This window comes from Lissotriton helveticus, chromosome 1_1 (genome assembly GCF_964261635.1).
Source record: "Lissotriton helveticus chromosome 1_1, aLisHel1.1, whole genome shotgun sequence".
In the NCBI taxonomy this organism is placed as follows: Eukaryota; Metazoa; Chordata; class Amphibia; order Caudata; family Salamandridae; genus Lissotriton; species Lissotriton helveticus.
Genome location: NC_136057.1, coordinates 1,732,929,472 through 1,732,952,319, shown reverse-complemented (window position 1 = coordinate 1,732,952,319; position 22,848 = coordinate 1,732,929,472). Strand labels below are relative to the sequence as shown.

Here is a 22,848-nt window from a genome sequence, read left to right as displayed (position 1 = left end):
GGGAAGGATATGGTATATACAACGCAACAGGCACAGAGGGGTTTATCAATACCGAACTCTTGGTCTGGTGCAGAAATAGTTGTCATTTTAAAGAAAGGAAAGGCACCCACAGACCCGGGTTCGTACAGACCAATAACGCTAATGAATACCGATACAAAGATCTACTCAAAGGCATTAGCAATAAGATTCGCTAGCGTAATAACACCATTAGTTACTATTAGTCAGCATGGATTTATACCTGGACGAGGAACCACGCATCATACACGGAAATTAATTACTCTTTTTGATAAAATGGAAGTTATAGGGGAACCATTAGCGGTCTTACTGTTAGATGCTGAGAAAGCATTTGACCGTGTATCCTGGATGTATCTGTGGAGTGTCTTAGAAAGAGTGTGTTTTGGAAAAGGCTTTCTTACGGCAATAAAGACTTTGTATAGGGACCCGGTGGCCACGATAAGAATAAACTCGGGAATAACTGAACAAGTGATAATTAATAGGGGCACTAGACAGGGATGTCCGTGTTCCCCATTACTCTTTGCTATATATCTGGACCCGTTAATACGCAGAATGGAAGGGAATGGGAATATACCTCCAGTTGTTACGCCCAGGGGGGACTGTAAGATACTTGCATATGCCGATGACGTGGCTGTTGTAACACCAGTACCCACAGAGGCTATCATATCTGGAACTGGAGGCTATAAAATTTGGAAAAGTGTCAGGTTACTCTTTAAATACTGGGAAAACACAGATTATAAAAAATAGTAAGGCAATGTGTCAAGATCCACGAGTGGTGCAGACTGGAACATACCTGGGTATAACGATCACTGCAGAGCTGGGAAAGTTAGTAGAACTAAATATAGATCCTATAATAAGGAAGGTGGGGAAAGATCTAGACAGACTTAATAATTTACACCTTACAATAGTTGGTAGAGTAAATATTATAAAGATGTTAATTTTACCGAAATTTTTATATATTTTTAGGACAATCCCGTTATGGTTTGATAATCTCTGGTTTAAAAAGATCGAAGGAATGATTAATAGATTTATCTGGTCTAAAGGTAAAACTAGGAGAGCAGCGAGATTTATGGTACTCCCAAGAGAGAGAGGTGGGTGGGCTTTACCGGACCTGAAACTTTACTATTGGGCTGCAGCTTTACAGTATATGGTTGGATTGAAAGGTGGAGCAGAAGGGGAGGATGATTTAGGATCATTAGCAATATATGGTTTATTGTTGGGGGAAGAGGTAAAAAATATATTCTTGAAACACTTTGACACAGCTTACTTCAAAAGGACACGATTTAAGACCATTTTGGGTGCCCATAATATCTGGAAAGCTTTTACCAAGAAATATGGCTTGGGGAAAATTAATAGATATACGAGAATAAAAGATCATTCAGTATTCCCTGAGGACATCTTTTCTGATCTAGTGTACATAGAATGGTATAGGAAGTGTATTATAAAAGTGGGGGATTTGATGGGCACACAGGGGATGAAACAATTTGTACAAATACAGGAGAAATATGATTTGGCAACAAGGCATTTTTTTAAATATCTTCAAGTAAGAAGTTTTTTGGTGAACAAAAGAGGGGGCCCGAGAGGATTTGAGAAAAACTCTATACTTGAGGCGATACATAACGGAGTAAACTGCACTATTAAAAGGTTTTATGCAGAGTTAATTGAAACAAAACCGGATGACATGGCTAAGTGGGGGGAAAGTTGGTCGACTAAGTTGGATATAGAATTGGAATGTTTTAATTTGTCATTAGAACTGGGACAAAATATTTTGTGCTCTGCAACATTACAGGCTCAGCATTATAAAACGATATACCGGCTGTACTATAGTCCGGCAAAACTCGCACAATGGGGGGCGATTACTGGGACTAACTGTCCTAGATGTGGAAGTTTGCAGGCCGATGTAATTCATATTTTCGCAACATGTTCATGTCTATCAATAATATTGAATGAAATACAATTTTTTTTACAAAGAGCATTGAAAATAACCGTCAACTTAACCCCTACGATTGTGCTACTGGGAGTGAACTCAGGCAATGCACATGGAGAGGGTTGCTATTTTTTTTGTTGCAATGGCTGTCTTTAGATTATGTATTGCCTCAGCATGGCTCGATCAGGCATCACCAGTATTTCAACAATGGTTAGCTAAGGTCTTAAACATCTACAGTCTGGAAAAAGCAATATACTCTAGAAAAGGAAAGTATGGGAGGAAATTAGGATTGAAAATATGGGAGCCGATAGCAAAATGGAGAGAAGAAGCATAATGTATATAATGTATATAATATATAGGTTTGTAATGTTTATTGTGGTAGGAGGGAGGACTCATAAGTGTCTAGTAGGTAACAATGTATCGTATGTTTTTTGTTAATTTTAGGTGCCCCACATGATTGGATTGATCAATTACTAAATTTAAGCTCTTCCTGATGTATATGTTCCTCTATGTGTATTGTAGCATAAGTTGTTTTTTCTTTTCTTTTGTGGAAATATGATTGAATGTATATAGTAATATGTTCCTCACCCCCGGTGCAGGGGGGAAAAATAATATGTAAAAAGTTGTCAATAAAAAGAATTAAAAAAAAGGGATGTATCAACCAGCTAAAATAGTCTTGTATTCCCCTGTTAGCTCTGTGGGGAGCAGGATCTATGCCCAATCAGCAGCTCTGGCTGCAGGAGCCTCACGCCACACCGGCTCTCTAGTGTCACCCCCCCCCCCCGCTCGCAACATTTCTTGAAGCCCCACTTGTGCCCATTATATTTTGTGACCAAATCACTCCTTTGGGGATGCAAATAGTCTGCATGGAAAAACTGTTTATACCACATGATAAAGTAATACCACACGCAAGTTCAGTCGGACGGAAAAATTGTGATGCAGCAGCTGTCTCATTCCAGGCTCTTTCGTGTTCTCCTCAAGGGTAGTATATAGGCCCTCCTTAGGAGTAGAGCAAATGCTGAACTGAACACTGGCTGCCTACCTCACTGCTTACATTTCTCCAATAGCCAGGCCTGGCTAATCAAGTGATCTTTAACTTTAACATTTTCAAGTGGTCTGTCTAATATTGGACAGAGTTGGAGTGAATGATTGATTCCAGAGTGATCAGTTTAATCTAGGTGATAAAACACAGTTGAACCTCCCTAGAGTGAATGAGGCCGACCTTAGTGAAATATGAAACTGCTCCAGAAAGAATGAGGCCTGGAAAAAAAAAAGATCTTGTTCAGGAAATGTGGCATTTTCACTCATACTTTAGCTAAATCAAAAGGGCTTTGGTAGGGACAACCAATTTTTAGGCATCGAGACAATAGTTGACCAAGTGCAAACTTCAGTTTACGGAACAGATGCTGTGTGCCTCACACAAAGAATAGCATCATCTTGTAAGATACAAGGACTACCATGAACACCACCAATCATGAGCTCATATGCACATATTAAGTGCTTGTGCACATATGGAAGACTGTTGGAAATAAAAGACCAGTTAGGCGAGAATATACAGACTTTACATGGAAAGAGCTGGAAGACCATCCATATGCATTGGAACAGGTCTCACACAGGGTTGAAGTCTTTTGTGCAATGTAAGGAAGAAAGTGTTTGGAGTCCACTGGGAGTTACCCACTAAAGCTTTGACTTGGTAAGCAAACAAAAGAGCAACAAACTCAAATGTTGATATCTATAGTGGGCACATACCATTCCCCAGCCCAAGCCATTGTGCAGCAGTGTTTAGGGTAGGTGGTGAAAGTTACAAAAGCAGCTTCTGTATGGTAGACTGCAGCAGGTTGCCTAAAATAGTTTGTGTTGAATAAACAAAGCACCACACAAAGAAAACACTAAGAAACCACATCTCATTAAATTATTTTACTTAAAACGTTTCAATGCAGCAGGTAACACTTGTAGAATTGCCTTCACAAATTGAACCCATATGTTGGTCTACCCGTAAGGATGCATGCCCTACAGTGATGGCCATAAAAAAGGTTATGTTGCCAAGTGGTGTAGAACAGGCATTGATGTGCTGCAATATGAAATAGGCACTAATACAATCCTCAATAAGGCCCCTGCCCCAGTAAGTTGGCCAGACTTCCCAGATTCCTTAGCCCCCTCCCCTTCTCCCACACCCCAAACAAAATACAATCCAACAGTCTACTTTATACAGTTTGCAAAATCACCAACAAAGAACAAAGGGAAAACATAATATAGTCAGACATGTGAATGTGGAGTGAAATGTAGCATTTGGAAAACCAGCTGTGGTGAAGACTGGAATGCCCAGGAATCAAACTGCAAAGACACCCAAGTAACAAAAATGAATTTATAAATACCATGTAATACAATCACCACTCCGAAAAGCAGCCAAACTGAGTGCAAGACATTTAGAGCACACAAAGTGATCACAACTGTTTACAAGTGTTGTAAGGTCAACAAGGATGTGCAAGTGGTCATCATGCCTCTTTGACAGTCCACATAACCCACAACCAACTGCTGCAAAGTCACAGCATTTCATTAGGAGAGGACAAAATGGTGATACATCATGCAACGGTGCAACACAAAGGTTTTGTGGGTGGAGGTGAATTGTTCTAAATCAGCCCATCTACCAGAACTTTCAGTTGGCAAAAATATCAAGCAGTTATTGGTACAAAATGATCCTTCTATTTCAATAAGATCCTATACTTAATAACAACTGAGCCAAACTATACCGAGTGATTGTGCAGACTTATACAAATTTAGAAAAGCATTGATTAAATTACCAAACAGTGAAATAGTCAAGGCAGCGATTAGTGAAATTCCCCCTCCCCCCCATCGCACACAAGAAAGAAAAGGGGCAACAACTGCTATAAACATTGCTTTACTCTGAAGAAAACAAGAAGCAGTGGAATTATTTTTTCTCACTCTTTAAAAAAAAACAAAAAACAGCAAACCAGATCACAAAATAACAGTAGAAAAAATCTAGCATTAGAAAGTCAACCTATCAAACATAACTTCAAACCATCAAGAAGCAACAAACATCTAAACAGAAAAGGTGATATGGGACTTTTACTACGCAGCCAGCCAGGGCCACAAGAGTTCCTATTTTAAGGAAAATATAACCACATTAAGATATCAAGTGCCCGTTTTGAGACTCCCTCTACTGGTGTTTGCACAACAAAGCAATAAATAAAAACCTAAAATGAAGCGTGAAGTAGTATGAAATGTTGGCCGTATAACCTAGGAATGCCTGATAAAATGCATATTTGCCATTCAAATTTCTAAGGCTGATAACAGAATTATAAAAAAATAAATTAAAACATCCTATGTTTTTCAATATTTTCCTCTGTCTGGTTATACAATAGGCAAACTCCAGTATGTGGCTATTTCTAAATTGCTGTAAAAGATTTGAGGTCCCAATTGCTCTGCATTGGAACCCCTTTAATAAAACAAGGGCTAAAACAGCAGCCTAACCTTCATTGGTTTAAAATAATAAAAATCACCTATTTTGTACTGAAGTTGAAAAATTGAACTATAGTTTCGGGGGGGCACTACACCATATATGGAACATATTGCAGTCTCATGGGTAAGTGATCAAATAGGTGCAAGCAAAATAAAGTTCATGAGTGGATACAGTGACTGCCAGATTCTCTGAAAAATTATAAAGGCCTTTCTCAAAAGAATAGGAAATATAACTGTGGTATAGTTATGCTTGTGGGGAAAATAAACTCCTCTCTGCTACAGAAACAGTGACATTATTGAACAGTACATTTGGGAGATTTCAATAGGCAGGCTACATATACAAAGTGGTTTAAACAAGTACTGAAATCCTCACAGCATACACTTAAGTTTCCATTTCCTCTAAGGAGGTGTGACTGAAAAGCTTGAACCTTTCTGTCTTTTCCCATTCATCATGCAGTTTCTGCAGTCTGCATCCGACTGCAGATGTTAAGGCTCACGACAATATACATATATAATAAAAAATTAAAAAAATAAAAACATGTTGGGAAGCTAAAGGCCACCAAAATTGATTGGTCCGGCATGCATCAGAAACTTGCTCTATATAAACATTCACCAAAATGAGAGCATAGTTTTCAAAAATAGAAAACACCTGCTGCAACATTTGTAAAAATAAGCTTTCTGCTTACAGTTATATTATGTTTCCTATACATACCAGAACAGGAAATCACATCAGATAGGAATATAGGGCCCAAAACCTTAAAAAATACGGCCCTTAAAAGCAACTTCTACAATTGAAACATAAAACAGAAAAACATTTACACCCTGGCAGGAAAATAAAAGGAGGATACATTCATGTTACCAAAGGCTAACAGATGCACATTCATAATACAACAATTAAAAAATAAGTCTATTGGATAAGAAAAGCAAAAAAAAATGTGGGGGACCGTAGTACGAAAACATAAATCTCACGCTGGATTGAGATTAACTGAAAGAACACTAACATTTGCTACAGTTGACAAAGGTTTTTTTTTTTTTAAAGTGGAAGAAATTGACCAAGGCACAGAATGCAAGTAGGGCATGCAGATTTCTGAATGTTATTGACAAAATAAAAATGTAGAGTTTGTGCTTCCTGTGTTCCCCTGTACAACTCTCAGGCAGACTACTGGACTGTGAAAAAAGACGCAGGTAAACAACCATTTTGCGGCAAGAGGCCTATAAAATTCAAGTTTGAATATAACATTGTGAAACAATTAGTCTGAGTACCAATCAAGTATATGAAAACAGTTAATGAGGAATTGTGTCCCATGTATTTGGGTCACTTGAAAGATATAACTGCACATTTTGCACGAAATGGTTATACTTAGTTTCTAAATCAATTTGAACTTACTGCAAACCTCTTATTTACCCTTCAAATGATCAGTGACAGACAATGAAAAGGAGCTGTGGACAATATAAGTGTAGCTATGGAATCTGAAAGACAGCATCTGCCAATCAAGCAATAACCCTTTAAATATCCAATAGCTCAGTCTTCGACAAGATCTACCAAATGCTGCCAAACTGTAGATAAGGCACTGCACCACAACCCACTGAGATGTCACTGCATGCAACAATGCCTTTTTCCAGCCATTCCCAGTCAGAGGCAGCAAACAGCCAACTAGCGCCAGTAAAAGGATTACACAACAGGGTACAAATAGAACTCCAGCTACTACAATAAAAATAAATGTCTAAAGTAGTTACCAATAGTAACCCATCAATGACTGTCAAGAGAACAGAGTAACGACCCATGCTTCAAGTCTCCACCGTACAGAACACAGTTAGCAAACGATGACACTCAACTAGGCTGAGCTAATGAGTACACAGTGCGTGGTCCAAGGGACTATCTTCCTGCTAGAATCAAACATGTGGTGTGCTATAGCAATTTGGTCTTTGGCAAGAAAGTCAAGACCTTAAAAGAAAATAAAAATAAAAATCACAGTAAGCAGCAATATCCACTAGGAAGGCACAGCTCTGCCTGTGTCGTGAGCTTTGACTATTAGTGACAGCAGGATGCCATGGTCATTTCCCCCACACAGTTAAAAAAAATTAAAAAAGCATCAAGACAAACATAAAAAAAACAAGAACACATTACATGGTAATAACAAAACAGACACTGAAAAATAGTGCTTCCAGGGTGGACGTTTTAGAATATTCTCTTGCGTTTCAGGTAGGAATCTGCGTAGTGCCCACCAAGACCTTGCGAGTGTTGTCCAACATATCCCCCTTCTGGGCTGGGTTCTGGTGAGGGGATGAGATGAGAAAAGCCACGCTTCTGACCTCCAATTGGTGTCTAGGAAAAAGAGAACAGCATATCATGAAACTACATCTCTGTAAAAGAACATACATGCTTTTATTTCTACAGCTCTACATTCTTGGAAGTATAAAGGAGAAGAAAAAATGACTTGCCTCGAACTACAGTGCTTCAGCATTGGCATGGTTGACAGATCTAGACACTTGAATATTCCACCTTTGTCAGGCTGTGAACTCTTGGTAAGTAATGTACAATATCAGTGTACCTGTACACATGACATTGGTAAAGCCAGACCAAAAAGCCTGCCTGAACTGAGCAGGCAACATGTCCTCCCCGTCAGACTTGGTTGTAGAGGCAGTAATGCTTTGTAGACATTCACAGACGTCCACAGCACAGCGCGGCAGATCTCAAACAGATACACCTTGTGCCAAAGCAGTAGTATAGGCTTAGGCCCTGGTGAAATGGACTCTCAAGTGAATAGTCAGCACCAATTTGTCTGGAAAGAATGTGGTGGTGTCCTTGAGAAACTGCACCAGCCATTGTCTGATGCACTGCAGGAAAGCCTTCAGGAATAGAGGGATGGCCTAAGGTGGATGAAGATCTGGCCAACCACTGAAGAATCCCCCCCCCCCACAGCTGTTTGCACCCCACAACACAGTAGTGAAGCACACTTCACCACTAACGCTCACAGATGCAGAATACACAGTGGCCAGCTTAAGGACAGATTGTGATCAGTCAGCCACCATTGCAGATCTTGGGACATCTCCTTCAAGACCTTGATCATGTTGGAAAAGGCCCGGATGTTGGCCCCACTGGGACTTTAGGTCCAACTGCAGAGCTCACATATGCCACCTTGTGTAGCAGACAAGGAGGATGCATGAGGCTACATGGCCAATAAGCCTTACAGCCAACATCATTAGGAAGCAGGATCAAGCCCAAAATATCTGGAATGGAGCCCAACTGTCCAGACTCCTTGAGTCAGGAAAAGTCTTGAATTCCACCTATAGGAATGCCGCAATGAATGGAAGCTTCTGTGATGGAATCAGGTGTGACGTTGGCTTACTTATGTAAACCTCAACAAAATGAGTAGTTGTTCCATAACCGGTCAGTGGCCTACGACTGACTGTGACAAGCCTGCTTTCTGCAGCCAGTCATCAAGGGATGCAAACATAGCAAAGACTGACAGCAACCGCCAACATCACTTTCAGGCTGAAGCAGAGTACAGCAAACAGAATATACTGCAGGTAACATCTATGGAACTGCAATACAGGCATACAAAAAACACATCCTGCAAATCCAAGGTCACCATCCAGGGTGGAAATGATCTGAGCGTAGGAGAGCATTTTGAATAGGTCCTTCAGCAGCAAGGCATTCTAGAATCAGTGTTCAAGATAGGCTAATGGTCCAGTCATTTTCCAGGACAAGGAACTAGCTAAACATCCCCCGCCTTTCTCTGAATCCAGTACCCTGTCTGTGGCACCCTTAGAAAGCAACAGGCATGTCCCCTGCAAAAGGATGGACAAATGCTCTTCTGAAATTCATTCTGGTGTGGGAGAAACATTGATGGGGAGGAGAGAAAAGGTAGTGATTATCTTTTTAAAACAATCTGTAAGACCCATCGATCGAACATGATGGATCGCCAACTTGGGAGGAAAGTGTGAAGAATCCTGCCTTCTCAACCAACCTCCCGTCTGCCCCATTGGGTAAACTAAATTGTATTAGTTGAGATGTAGCAACAAAAGAGAAATTGGAGGTCTGATGCACTAGCTAGCCTGTGAGCTGTTTGACATGTCTGCGGCAGTGAAAATCCTGGGCCCTTTGCAGCCTCGCTAGCTGGGAAAGCTGCCTGTTTGCTGGGCACCGGGGATAACCCTAAATATTCTGTTAATGGAGAAATCGGATTGAAAGTGGTCAACAGCCCAAAACGCACAATTTAGCTCTGCTGTCTTGCAAGCATTCCAGAGCAGAGTCCGCCTTCACTCCAAAGAGGTGAGGCAAATCAAGGAAATACCTTCAGCGATGAGCATACATCACCAGACCAGAAAATCTAGTTGATCTCACCTGGGCATGTCTACGAAAGCAGAACAGTGGTACAGACTTCCTTGCCAATACATGCCATAGATTGCCTGAGTCAAAGAGACCAAGGTTCTCCAGGACCGCTAACATCTTGCTAACCATGTCCAAAAGTGTGTGTTTAATGGCCGCACAGACAGACTCTGTATATTGATCTCCGTGCAAGACTTGCAGATGAAAAATGAGTTTGCCAAAGACGTCAATCCTATTTATCCAGAAGATTAATCAGAAATTAATTAGGATGCACTTTTCTGTACAATGAGACTCTACGGAGTAGGATACTTGGTAAGACCATCATAGTCAACAGCCTGTGTTGCCTACCTATCTTCTGACTAAAAGAGGAGGCAAGAAGATGGTTTCCGCCAGGCAGCCTTAAAAGTATGCGCAAGTGTGTCATTAAAAGGAAGCAAGAGCACTGAAAGTGCTGGCACAGGCTGCAAAATTTCAGTAAGAACATTTGTTTTAGTCTCAAGGAAGTGTGACTGTAATTCTATTACCAAAAGGTGTAGCTGGACGCACAGCAATTCTGAATTGAAATTGAGTAAACTCTATAGTGCGCCGGGGTAACGCCCTCCGACCGAAAGCGTAATTGATCACTGAACTGAGATAGCACTCCCCTAAACTTGGGAAGTGTCCCCCGGGCTCCAAAATTGTCCGCCACACCTTGTTTCACTTTCCAGCGTTTGCACGCCACGAACTTACATCCCCAGAAGAAGGCATTTAATCATGCCGAAATGCATTGGGATTATTAGAGTGCATTATTTGGAAATTTGATGGAATAATCAAGTAAAAACAGAACATACCCTTGTGAATAAAACAAGATGAATTCAAAAACGAGTAATTTTTCAAAACAATTATTTGGTTTATAGACTTTGAAAAACACTGGTGAAACCTTCATATAAGGACAATTTTGGAGCCCGGGGGACACTTCCCAAGTTTAGTGTAATTCTATTACTACAGCTTTCCATAAAACTACCACTGCAAAAGAAGAACTTTCTTCCATTGCTGGCCCATGCGGAGAGTCAATCTCTGTCATACTATACCAAAATGAGTGTGCACAGAGTCCAGAAGAACCCCAAAGGTAGGCAGAGGTAAATGTACATTGCACCGTACTCTATTTGTGGTATTGGGTGCGAGTAGTATGGCTTTATCAGAGGGTAGTGTTAAGCACTTGTTGTACACAATCAGGCAGCAAATTATGTTACACACTCAAAGACTGAATTCAGACCAATTTGTATCAAAAATATTAAGTTATTTTATTTCTAGAACCAAGCCAAGCCTGGTGCATGTAAGAGAAATAATACTTTGCAAACTCTTACGCAATGTTTTACAGTTGAATGCAGGTTCAAATACAGTTGGTCGAAATAGAGGCAAGTCAATATTACACAATTATGTTTGTTACTTTACAGATTAATTTGTACGTTACTTTTTAGATTACTTTTTAAGTCACTTTTTCTACTCGGTGCGATATTCCTGGATATCCCACTTGGACGTTTCCTAGAGAAAAGGTAAGTAAATCAGTTTTTGTACATATGCAGTTTTTCAATGTTTCATACAAACCAACTCCACACTTTCAAGGAAAACAGTCTATGCAACCCTATGGGTGGAAATGAAGTTTTTGGTTTGCAGATAAGTACAAGATTGTGGGAGTTGGTATTCTGGGGTTAAAACCAGGGTTCCCCCAGGGTCAAGGATGCACTCTTGAAACACCCTCAGCGGCACTAGGGCAGACAGGTGCAGAGTGCTATCCAATGGCGTTAGGGGGCCTCCAGTTTGTGGCTGCTCACGAGCAGGGCACAAGGTTGTGGGAGCAAAGCTCCTGGTGTTAGGCTCAGGGCAAAGAGGGTTCAGAGTTAGCACACAATGTACACCTTTAGTGGCGCAGCGGCACAGAGGTGGCTGGGTGCAGGGTGCTGTTTTGGCGTTGGGTGCCCTGTTGATTTCAATGGGATTTCTACGGTTGCAACAAAGACAGCCGGCTTGGGGATGAAGATCTTCTGGAGGTGACCACCAGTTTGAGAGGTAAGTTGGGATGCCCGGGGATGCTGGGACACCGTCAGTTGGGTCACCCAAGGCTGTGGGACTTCGGGTGCAGGGGTGTCTTTAGGCATCTGGTCTTCTTACCAGCTCCGGTCGCAGTGGGGCAGATCCCCCAGAAAGACTGCAGGTGTCATTTGGAGATTCAGGCAGGTCAGAGATCACAGGTCAGGATCGCCGGGGAGACCTCCTCGAAGTGTTGGGCCACTCAAACTCAGGCCATGAGCATCGGGTGCAGAGTGGTGTAGAGTGGTGTAGACTCACGATTTTGCCCAGTCTCTGTGGGGGAGTAAATCTGGTGCTCACAGGAGACAAAGTCTTGGGTTTGGAAGGCAGAGCAGGTCCTTCGGGTTCTTGAGGGCTGCCGGACACACCGAGATTTCACTGGAGCAGGTTTGAGGTGTGGACAGGCCATTAGGGCTGGGGCAAAGTCAGTGGGCGTCATCCTTTTAGTTCAGCACGCATCTTCCGTCCATCTTCTCTTCTTCTGGTTGGTTCTTGCCTGAGGAGGCAAGGTTTGCGGTTGCCCCTAAATACTAGATTTAGGGGTGTTACAGGTAAGTAAAGGTTGGGACCAATGTGCCCCCTTCTTGGGGTGGGTACACACCCTATTATGCCACCTTCTAGTGGGAGGGGTGCATATGCCTCTCTTGTTGGCTGGGTCCTCCTATCTGCAAGATGGCAGAGAGAGTTGTGCTTCACCTCGCCTCCCCCACCGGAGGGGTGGGGTTGGAAAAGGTGGGCATACCTCTCTTACTCACTCGGTTTTTCCACCGATTCTACTGTCCAAAGTGGGGGTCACAACCGGAGGGGGCCAGATGCTGGAAGCAGCAACGGGAAGGGGTAGCTCACAAAGGCAGCAAGCCTTTGAAGGTTCCCCTTCATGGTCCCTGCCCACCCTGGGGGAGGAGGCTTGGCACCTCGTCCCAGGAGTTGCATCGTTTCAACCCCCCCCTCCCCCAGCCCCCCCCCGAGGGCAGGAGGCTTACGACCCAGGGGTCCAGAAATATGTCTGGTGGTGGCAGCTGGCGAGCAGCCACTCAGTCAGGGCACTAGAGTTAGGTCGTTTTTCAAGGGGCATCTCTAAGATGCCCTCTGAGTACATTTTTCATTAAATCCCACACAGGCATCTGTGTGGGTTTAATGTGCTGAGAAGTTTGATACCAAACTTCAGTTTTCAGTAAAGCCATTATGGTGATGTGGAGTTCGTAATTACAAACTCCTAGCACCATATACTCCTAATGGCATTACTGCACTTACAATATCTAAGAATTGGCTTAGACACTGCAGGGTTACCCGGCTCATGCACCTGTACCCTCACCACTGGTTTAGTGCACCCAGCTAGAGGGGTGGCTTATCTATAGCAGGGCAGTCGTATGTAGGCATGGCACACAGATGTGTGCCATGTCGACTCTTCACTTTGTTCTGCACCAAAACATGCAGCCTGCAATGGCAGTGCGAGTGTGTTAAGGTACAGGGCCTCTAAGTGTGGCACAATAAGTGCTGCAGCCTGTAGAGGCCTTCCCTGGCCCCAGAGCCCTTGGTACCTATGGCATCATTTACAAGGGACTGACAGGTGTCCAGAGAGTGCCAATTGGGTTTTGTCTTAATGCAGTTTGAGGGAAAGAACGCAGGCCATGTGTACCTTGTTGGCAGAAACTCCGGGCACACTCAGTCAAAGTACATCAACAGTTTGGCAAAAAGTGGGGGCAACCATGTAAAAAGAGGGTAACCTGAGAAGCACACTCCTCTGGCACAGGATCAGATTTATAACCAAAGAGAAAATGGAGCCTCTGTTGATAGTTTTGGTGTGGTGGAGGCACTGGGTTGGAGTCCAATTACATGAAATCCGGTAGCACGTTTGTAATTTCACAGCACAACATTGGTCCTGTGTGAGTGGATGTCCCTTCAAGCTCCAACATGGGCACTAGATCACCAACTGGTGCCAGTGGAGTTGGTAGCAGCAACAGGTAGAGGCTTAGACCTTGGGGCTGGACTGGAAGTCTGTACTTGAGGCAGTACAACCCAGATAAAGGTGAGCCTGAAGGAGCCAGAAACACACTAAAGTTTAGCAGCATGGTCTCTTGGAACCAAGATCTGAAGCAAGGGTTGACCAAGGCCTGGGGAACTCCTGGGGTGTCAGGGATCTGTTACCTGGCTGGTGACCTTCAGTGAGTGAGACTGAAGAGACGCGTCTAGATTTAAAAGTCAGAGTGGTGGGATGGGGTAGAGCCCCATTCAGAAGTGGAGCAGTTGCAGAAACAGACTCTTAACCAGGACTGAGTAGGAGCGGGACTTCCATGAAGGTCTTCAGATGCATTAGGAAGCATTTATCACACAACATTAGAGTTGTGTTCAGAGCCCAGGCACCAAACGCGCACCTTGTGCGTGCACGTGACTCACATCGGTATCTTGCAGTCATGACAGCTTGAATTGTCATAGTCCTGTGGCCAGAGAGTGTCAATTGGGTTTGGTCTTCAATGCAGTTTTTGGTAAAGAACATAGGCCCTGGGTACCTGATTGGCAAGAGCCCAGGACACACACAGGCAAAGTACATCAGCAGCTCAGCAAAAAGTGGAGGGCAACTATGCAGATAGAGGGCACTTTCTCACATTACTGCCTCAGTTGCAGCTGGCTCCTTAAATGCCTCGCTGCCCTAGTCTAACATGATTGGAAGCATTGGGAATAACTGGTTTCTTTTTTGCCCCAGTAACAGGATCTCCAGGAGGAAGCATGCTTCAGATTGTTCCTCTTCCAGTAGTGCTCCATAGGTACCTGGGTCAGTCTTTACTACTCCGTTGTAAGCAGCGATGTCGACTGGTGATGATGGTTTTGATGAATAAGACCCCACCCCTTCGCTAGTGAGTCTATATAGGGTGCTTGCCAGTCATCTGTTGCTTTTCCTATGTGCGAAGCATTCTTGATGTTCCTCCTCCAGGTTACAGAACTCCTCCTCTAGCTCTTGTAGCAGGCTGCTCCAGCTCCTCTGTTTTCTCAACTTCCACCTGCCTCTTCAGTGGAATTCTGAAGCCCTGCAGTGAATCAGCTTTGAGTGTGGCCTCGAGATGTTTTCTTCTCTACTTTGAGCGATTTTCTTTGTAAGTCGCGCTCCGCTTCATCTGTGTCTATGCCGATGCTGAATAAGTTGGGCGTTAAGGTCTGGTGCTTCAGCAGTTTTGGCGACACCAAGTGACTCTTCAACAGTCATGGCTCCCATCTTTGTAGACAGTGAAAGGCTGACTTCTGCTGACTCCCTTCCATGTCTCTGAACGCCTGTCAAGGACAAAGTAGGTTTTAAGGGTTTGCCTGCATCAGTGTCCTCTTTTGGACACGTGTGACTCCTTGGGCTTCACCTTGTCCCCTGGCGTGGACTTTTCTGGCGTTATTGCTGGTTTCTTCGAGTTAGAGGCCTTTGGTTCAACGGTTTCTCGGCTCAGAGTGTTTACCTTTAGTCTGTGCTCCTCTCTCACCCCATTCCCCTGCTTCTACCTTGCCCCAATAGGTTTGGGCAGGAATTCTGCGCACACTGCACTGTGGACTTTGAGGAGGCAGAGGTTACGGACCTCATGGGTGTCTCCTTCTGTGAGAATTTGTGGCGGCACGTGGGTCAGAATCTAAAGGGGTATGCTGAATGCCTTTTCTCATTCTGTGACCACGTTTTCTTAATTCGGTCTTCTCTCCTCTGCGTTTTTCAGCATATTCCCATTGCTCTCTTTCTATTGGTTGCCGCCAATCCTGTTCCCTCGTCGGTGATTACTGGAGGAAAAAACGGATTTCTTCCAGCAATTCCTTCTTCCTTCCTCGATCCGGAGCTCACCTATAGGCTTACAGACCCAAAGGGGGAAAAAACAAACCTGAAGATGGTAAATGCATCAAAGGACTTCTGTGGCATACACCGGATGTCACAGAAGGAGGGGTTTAAACCCAAATGGGAGACAATGCCAAGAATGGGAGGATAGGGTGGAAGAAAGACTTCAGTGAGACTCTTCCTGACCCAACCACTAAATGGTGAAATAATGCACAGCATGTGTACCCAAAAAAGATTTAAGCTGCAAAACCCAAATTAACTGGTGGTCAACGCTCTGGTAACTTAGAACAGAGCTTAACAGAGGCAATGAGTAAATCATTTATACAATACTTCAAACAGTAATAAAGTGAAAACACAACAAGAAAAATCCCACAACAATTCAGACAAATAGAACCAAATTAAAAAAATAAAGGGTTCGGCTCAAAGCCCGTTTTCGAATGGTTCTGCTTGGAGCCGGAAGGGTTTTGGATGTGTTTCGGTGTCGAGCCGGAAGGCGGGGCACCTGAAACGTTTTCTCGGTGCCGATCGTGGCCCGGAGGCGGGGGTTGGACCAGAGCCGCCTTCTTGAGCTAAGGTGGACTTTGAGGCAAGGGAGAATCTGTCCTCATGGTAAGCTGCCCTTGCTGGATATCTTCGTCCCCGTCGGAGTTGTAGTCAGAGAGGGAAATCGGGTCTTGTTCCTCCTCTGCTCCCATGGCGTCTCTGCCCTCTTGTTCCGAATCTTCTCTGAAGAGGTCCAGAATGGAACTGGTGTATTAGCTCTGCATGTCGCAACGGCGAGCCAGATGGTCCCAAAGTGTTTTTTTCCGCAGTCCTGTTCTCTGTGCTCCGGAGATAAACACAGGTTGCACACAGTGTGAGTCGTGCGCAGATACTTCACTTGGCACAGAGGGCAGTATTTAAATGAGTCTGTTAATCAGCTGCGAAGCGGGCTGATGCAGGTAGGCCAGACGGCCTTCCAAGAGCTACCCGATCGAAAAAGGGTTTTTAAGTAAATACGATACGCAGAGAATGGAATTATGCGATCGAAAACAATACCGTTGAGGGTGAGTTTCTTGCGCACCAAGGGAAACCGAAGAAACTGTTAAACCAAGAGCGCAGCAATTCACGTCCGAACCCGATGGCGGGAAAAAAAAACAATCCAACAATGGAGTCGATGCCCATGCGCACTATCACCGAAAGGAGAAGTCACCTACCTCGTGAATGGAAAGACTTCTTCGAAGAAAAACAACTTACAAACATCCGGACCAAACACTGGTGGCCGGAGGAACTTGGTCCTGCCCCGTCCCGGCCCCTAAAGAAGTGGTCAAGAACTTGGGTATCAGAATTGATCACAAACTAACTCTTGAGGCTCATGCTAATAACACTGCTGGCTCATGCTTCTACACCTTTAGTCTACTTAGAAGAATATTTCCACTCTTACCCTCGCCTACCAAGAAAACGTTAATACAAGCCTTGGTACTAAGTAGACTTGACTATTGCAATGCCCTTTTATTTTCAGCCAATGAAGGCTCCCTTAAACTTCAGGTTGTGCAGAACACTGCCGCCCGTCTTGTCGCCGATGCCCCAGCCAGAACACCCTCTGAACCCCTCCTTAACTATCTTCACTGGCTTCCGGTGAGAAAGCGGGTTAAATTTAAAATAGGCTGCACTATCTTCAAAGCCCTCAATGGCCAAGGCCGTGCGTATCTGACTAGCAAACTAGCCATATATACCCCAGCACGAGTGCTTAGATCAGGCTTGGAATTTCTACTTTGAACCCCCAGTGTTAAAAAAGCGCGCAGCGGTGAAATCATTCTCCTACCTCGCCCCTGTATTTTGGAATAAGCTACCGTTTCATCTACGTAATTGTCAGAATCTGCTCCAGTGCAGAAAGCTGCTGAAAAACCACGTTTCCTAGTTTATCCTGGATGTTCTTTGCCGTCCTAAGCGCCGAAATACCCTAATGGGTGATTCAGCGCTATACAAACCAAAAAATTTCAAACTACAAACTAAGTAGGGTGTCCTCCCCCCCCCACCCAGATACCCCCCCACTCCTGCTACTGAGGCCCATCTAGGCACACCTAAGCTCTATTATGTGTGGGTATCCAAGAGGAATGCACAAAGCCCAACTGTCAGCTACACCTAGTCATGTGACTTAGACAGCCTGCAGGCACTAAATGACTTCGGCAAGAAAATGCCAACTGAATAAAAGTGGCATTTTCAAAGTTGTAATTTAAAATCCGATTTCACCATAAGTGAGTATTTATTACAATTCCAAAGACACCTAACAAGAACTGCTTCCCTGCTCCCATTTGGGCAATACAGCGTATTAAATGTAATAAGGTAACTCCAATGTTATCCTATGAGTGGGGCAGGCCTTGCAGTAGTGAAAAACTAATTTGAGTTTTTCACCACCAGGTGCCAGGTCGAAATGAATATGAAAAAAAAAATTTTTATATATATATATATATATATATATATATATATATATATATATATATATACACACATATACACATATACACATATACACACATATACACACATATAAACATACACATATAAACATACACATATATACACACATATAAACATACACATATAAACATACACACATATACATACACACATACACACACACACACACACACACGAAAACTCCACCACGCCACTTCCAATCCCCACTCGGATCGGCGAAGCAATAACCAGGAGACGGACCACTGGATCAGGTTACAGGTTCTTTATTTAGCAATTCAGCTGGTAAAAGTGCACAACGCGTTTCGGGCTAAGCAAGCCCTTGCTCACATGCAATTACTGTTTGTAACTTTTTTGATTTTATACTGCTAGGTGGCCCGCCTATCCCAGCTCTCTAACCAGGTCATGTGACCATGAACATAAACATATTAAACATTGTAGTTGTTACTATGCAAATACGCAAGGTTGACAGTATAAATAGCTGTTCAAAAGAAAATAAGTATTTACAATTTCCAACTATTACCGGATAAATCCATAAGTATGCAGGATAAAATAACTGATTCCTACATAATATATCTTGCGAGCACAACAAGCTAGAATGAGCTACAATAGGTAGGTACATTTCAAAGTGATATTGACAGTGCAAAACAGTTCATGTCTAAAGTGCAAAGAAGCGGACTAACACGTGCAAAAATTCGGGAATAAACTGCTATAGTGAATGATAAAACAACCTGAAGAAATATGATGAATCAATGCTTTCTAAACAATTTAGGATAAAACCACATTTTGTCAGATAATAAAGCATGATAAAAACAATTCATATTAATTACGGAGTTGATCATTAAAATTGATTAAAAAAACCCTGTGAATAAAAAAGTGCTAAAAGAGATCTTATTAGAAAAAACAGGATATTAAATATATTTACACAGAGGGGCTGAGGATCTGGAGAATTACAACTCCTGGCTAACTGGGAACCTGACTAGCCAGGGGGAATTTTACTGATCAAGATACTGAAACACCGAGAACTGTTATGTAGAATTTAAACCCCCCAGGCAACAGGGCACCTGACTACCTGGGGTCACAGGACTCATATCAACTCAGTGATGGAGTAGGCCAAAAAATGTAATGAGTCCTTTTATAAGTAAGTATGCAGATCCTTGGTATTGTTCAGCCCATTGGGCCACTTACTATCGAACTAGAGATCATGCTGGACTCTAGTTGTCTTAGTTTGAGCTCTCTGTTACCACCTCTACGAAGTTTGGGCACTGCTCCCACTACATAGTACGATAAACAGTTGACATCCTTATTATGTTTAATTTCAAAGTGGCGTGCCACTGGATAGGAAGGGTCGCTGTGCAAAATTGCTCGCAAATGTTGCAGGATCCTGACGTGCACCTGTTTAGTGCTCCCAATGTATTTGAGGCCACATGTGCACGTCAGGACGTACACCGCGAATTCCGTTTTACAGGTATGATTACCAATAATCGGAATTTCTTCCAAACTGAAAGGGGTACGGTAGTGGGTCTTATTGACACCAAACTTGCAAGCTCTGCAACTGGAGCATTTACGGAACCCTGCTGTAGGTTGCAGCCAAATGGTTTTTTGTTTTAGTTCTGGACTAGTTTGATCTAGAACTGCTCCCATGTTGCGTGCTCTGCGGAAAGTCACCATAGGTTTGGGTGGTAAAATGGCCCCTAGGACATTGTCCGTAAGGACAATAGGCCAATTCTTGTTGATAATTTTTCTGATCGTGCTTTCCTGGTCACTAAAAGCCGTGATGAATCTGGGACTGACATTGGACCTTACATCAACAGTCTGGTTCTGTTCTTCGATAACATTATTAGTAGACTCAACAGGGAAGAGACTCGCTCGGGTTCTGGAACTAGCTTTAGCCAAAGCTTGATCAAACATAACGTTTGAATACCCTCGGTCTTTAAGCCGGTCTCGTAATTCCCTTACACATCTTTCAAAGTCATCAACAGAACTGCATATTCTTTTTAGTCGTCAGATTTCTCCAAAGACAATGCTATTGATGGTGTGCTTAGGGTGGAGACGAGAGGCATGTAAAGTGGTATTACCTGCGGTAGGCTTCCTAAAAAGTGTGGTTTGTAATTTGTTAGAGTCATCTATATACACTTTGACATCTAGAAACTCTACCTGTTTCGTGCTAATATGCGATGTAAATTTCAAATTCAGGGAGTCGTTATTGATTTCCTCGATAAAGGAGACAGCTTCTTCCTCATCCCCTTGCACACAATAAAAAATGTTGTCAATATACCGCAAGTATTTGATTATTTTTTCATTCACCCAAACCTTGTGCGTGGCGTTGAGAACCTGCTCCTCCCACCAGCCCACGTGCAAACACGCATAGCTGGGGGAGAATCAGGCTCCCATCGCAACACCCCTCAATTTTCTCTACACTTCTTTAACAAAAGTTATTTTTAAGGCACCAGTCTATTAAACTTAGTACAACTTTGTTGTGTTCATAGTATTCCACAGGTCTCAGACTAAGAAAATGACTTGCAGCGTTGAGGTCACTTTCATGGGCTATACTGGTGTATAAGGACTCCACCTCCAACGTTATTAGTAACATGTCGTCCTGCCACTCAACTGCTTCTATTTTTTTTCAGGAACTCACTAGTGTCCCGGACAAAAATGGGCAAATTCTTTACTTGATTTTGTAAGAAGAAATGTATATATTGTCCAACTTTTTCTCCCACACTGTTGATCGCTGAAATTATCGGTCTTCCAGGTATGGGAGCGATTCCTTTATGGACTTTCGGTATTAGGTAGAAAAGTGGTAATACTGGGAACTCATTGTGCATGAATTTGAACTCGTCTTCTGAAATGAGGCCCTCCCTACGCCATTTTGACAGGTGTTTGTATAGAGTTTTATTGGCCTTAGAACATTCCTTATTGTTAGATTTTGTATAACATTCGATATCGTGGAGTTGTCTGTAGGCCTCTGTAGTATAGAGTACACACACACACACACACACACACACACACACAGACAGACAAACAGACGACACACACACACACACACAGACAGACAGACAGACGACACACACACACACACACAGACAGACAGACGACACACACACACACACACACACAGACAGACGACACACACACAGACAGACGACACACACACACACACAGACACACACACACACACACAGACGACACACAGACACACACACACAGACAGACACACACAGACAGACAGACGACACACACACACACAGACGACACACACACAGACGACACACACACAGACGACACACACACAGACGACACACACACAGACGACACACACACAGACAGACGACACACACACACAGACAGACGACACACACACACACAGACAGACGACACACACACACAGACAGACGACACAGACGACACACACACACACAGACAGACGACACAGACGACACACACACACACAGACGACACAGACGACACACACACACACAGACGACACAGACGACACACACACACACGACACACACACACACACAGACAGACGACACACACACACACAGACAGACGAGACACACACACACACACACACAGACAGACGACAGACGACACACACACACACACGACAGACGACACAGACGACACACACACACACACGACAGACGACACAGACGACACACACACACAGACGACACAGACGACACACACACACACAGACGACAGACGACACAGACGACACACACACACAGACGACAGACGACACAGACGACACACAGACGACACACAGACGACACACAGACGACACACAGACGACACACACACACAGACGACACAGACAGACGACACACACACACAGACGACACAGACAGACGACACACACAGACGACACACACAGACAGACGACACACAGACGACACACACAGACAGACGACACACAGACGACACACACAGACAGACGACACACACAGACAGACGACACACACAGACAGACGACACACACAGACAGACGACACACACAGACAGACGACACACACAGACAGACGACACACACAGACAGACGACACACACAGACGACACACACAGACGACACACACAGACGACACACACAGACGACACACACAGACGACACACACAGACGACACACACAGACGACACACACAGACGACACACACAGACGACACACACAGACGACACACACAGACGACACACACAGACGACACACACAGACGACACACACAGACGACACACACAGACGACACACAGACGACACACACAGACGACACACACAGACGACACACACAGACGACACACACAGACGACACACACAGACGACACACACAGACGACACACAGACGACACACACAGACGACACACACAGACGACACACACAGACGACACACACAGACGACACACACAGACGACACACACAGACGACACACACAGACGACACACACAGACGACACACACAGACGACACACACAGACGACACACACAGACGACACACACAGACGACACACACAGACGACACACAGACGACACACACAGACGACACACACAGACGACACACAGACGACACACAGACGACACACAGACGACACACAGACGACACACAGACGACACACAGACGACACAGACGACACACAGACGACACACAGACGACACACAGACGACACACAGACGACACAGACGACACACAGACGACACAGACGACACACAGACGACACACACACACGATACCAGAGCAGGGATGTAAAAGGGGTACCAGAGCTGCAGCACTTA

General features: G+C 43.9%; 1 protein-coding gene across 8 annotated transcripts in view; it reads right to left on the bottom strand.

Moving 5' to 3' along the window:
- Window positions 1-3,844: 3,844 nt before the first annotated feature.
- The window catches only part of RAVER1 (ribonucleoprotein, PTB binding 1), a 317,338-nt gene continuing 298,334 nt past the window's right edge, over window positions 3,845-22,848 (bottom strand). For all 8 annotated transcript variants that reach the window (XR_013610968.1, XR_013610969.1, XM_078689186.1 and 5 more), the window contains one exon: window positions 3,845-7,748. Coding sequence is in view for 6 of the 8 variants with exons in the window: in XM_078689186.1 (XP_078545312.1) it covers window positions 7,602-7,748 (147 nt within the window). In the remaining 2 variants the exon portion in view is untranslated. The remainder of the gene's footprint in view (window positions 7,749-22,848) is intronic.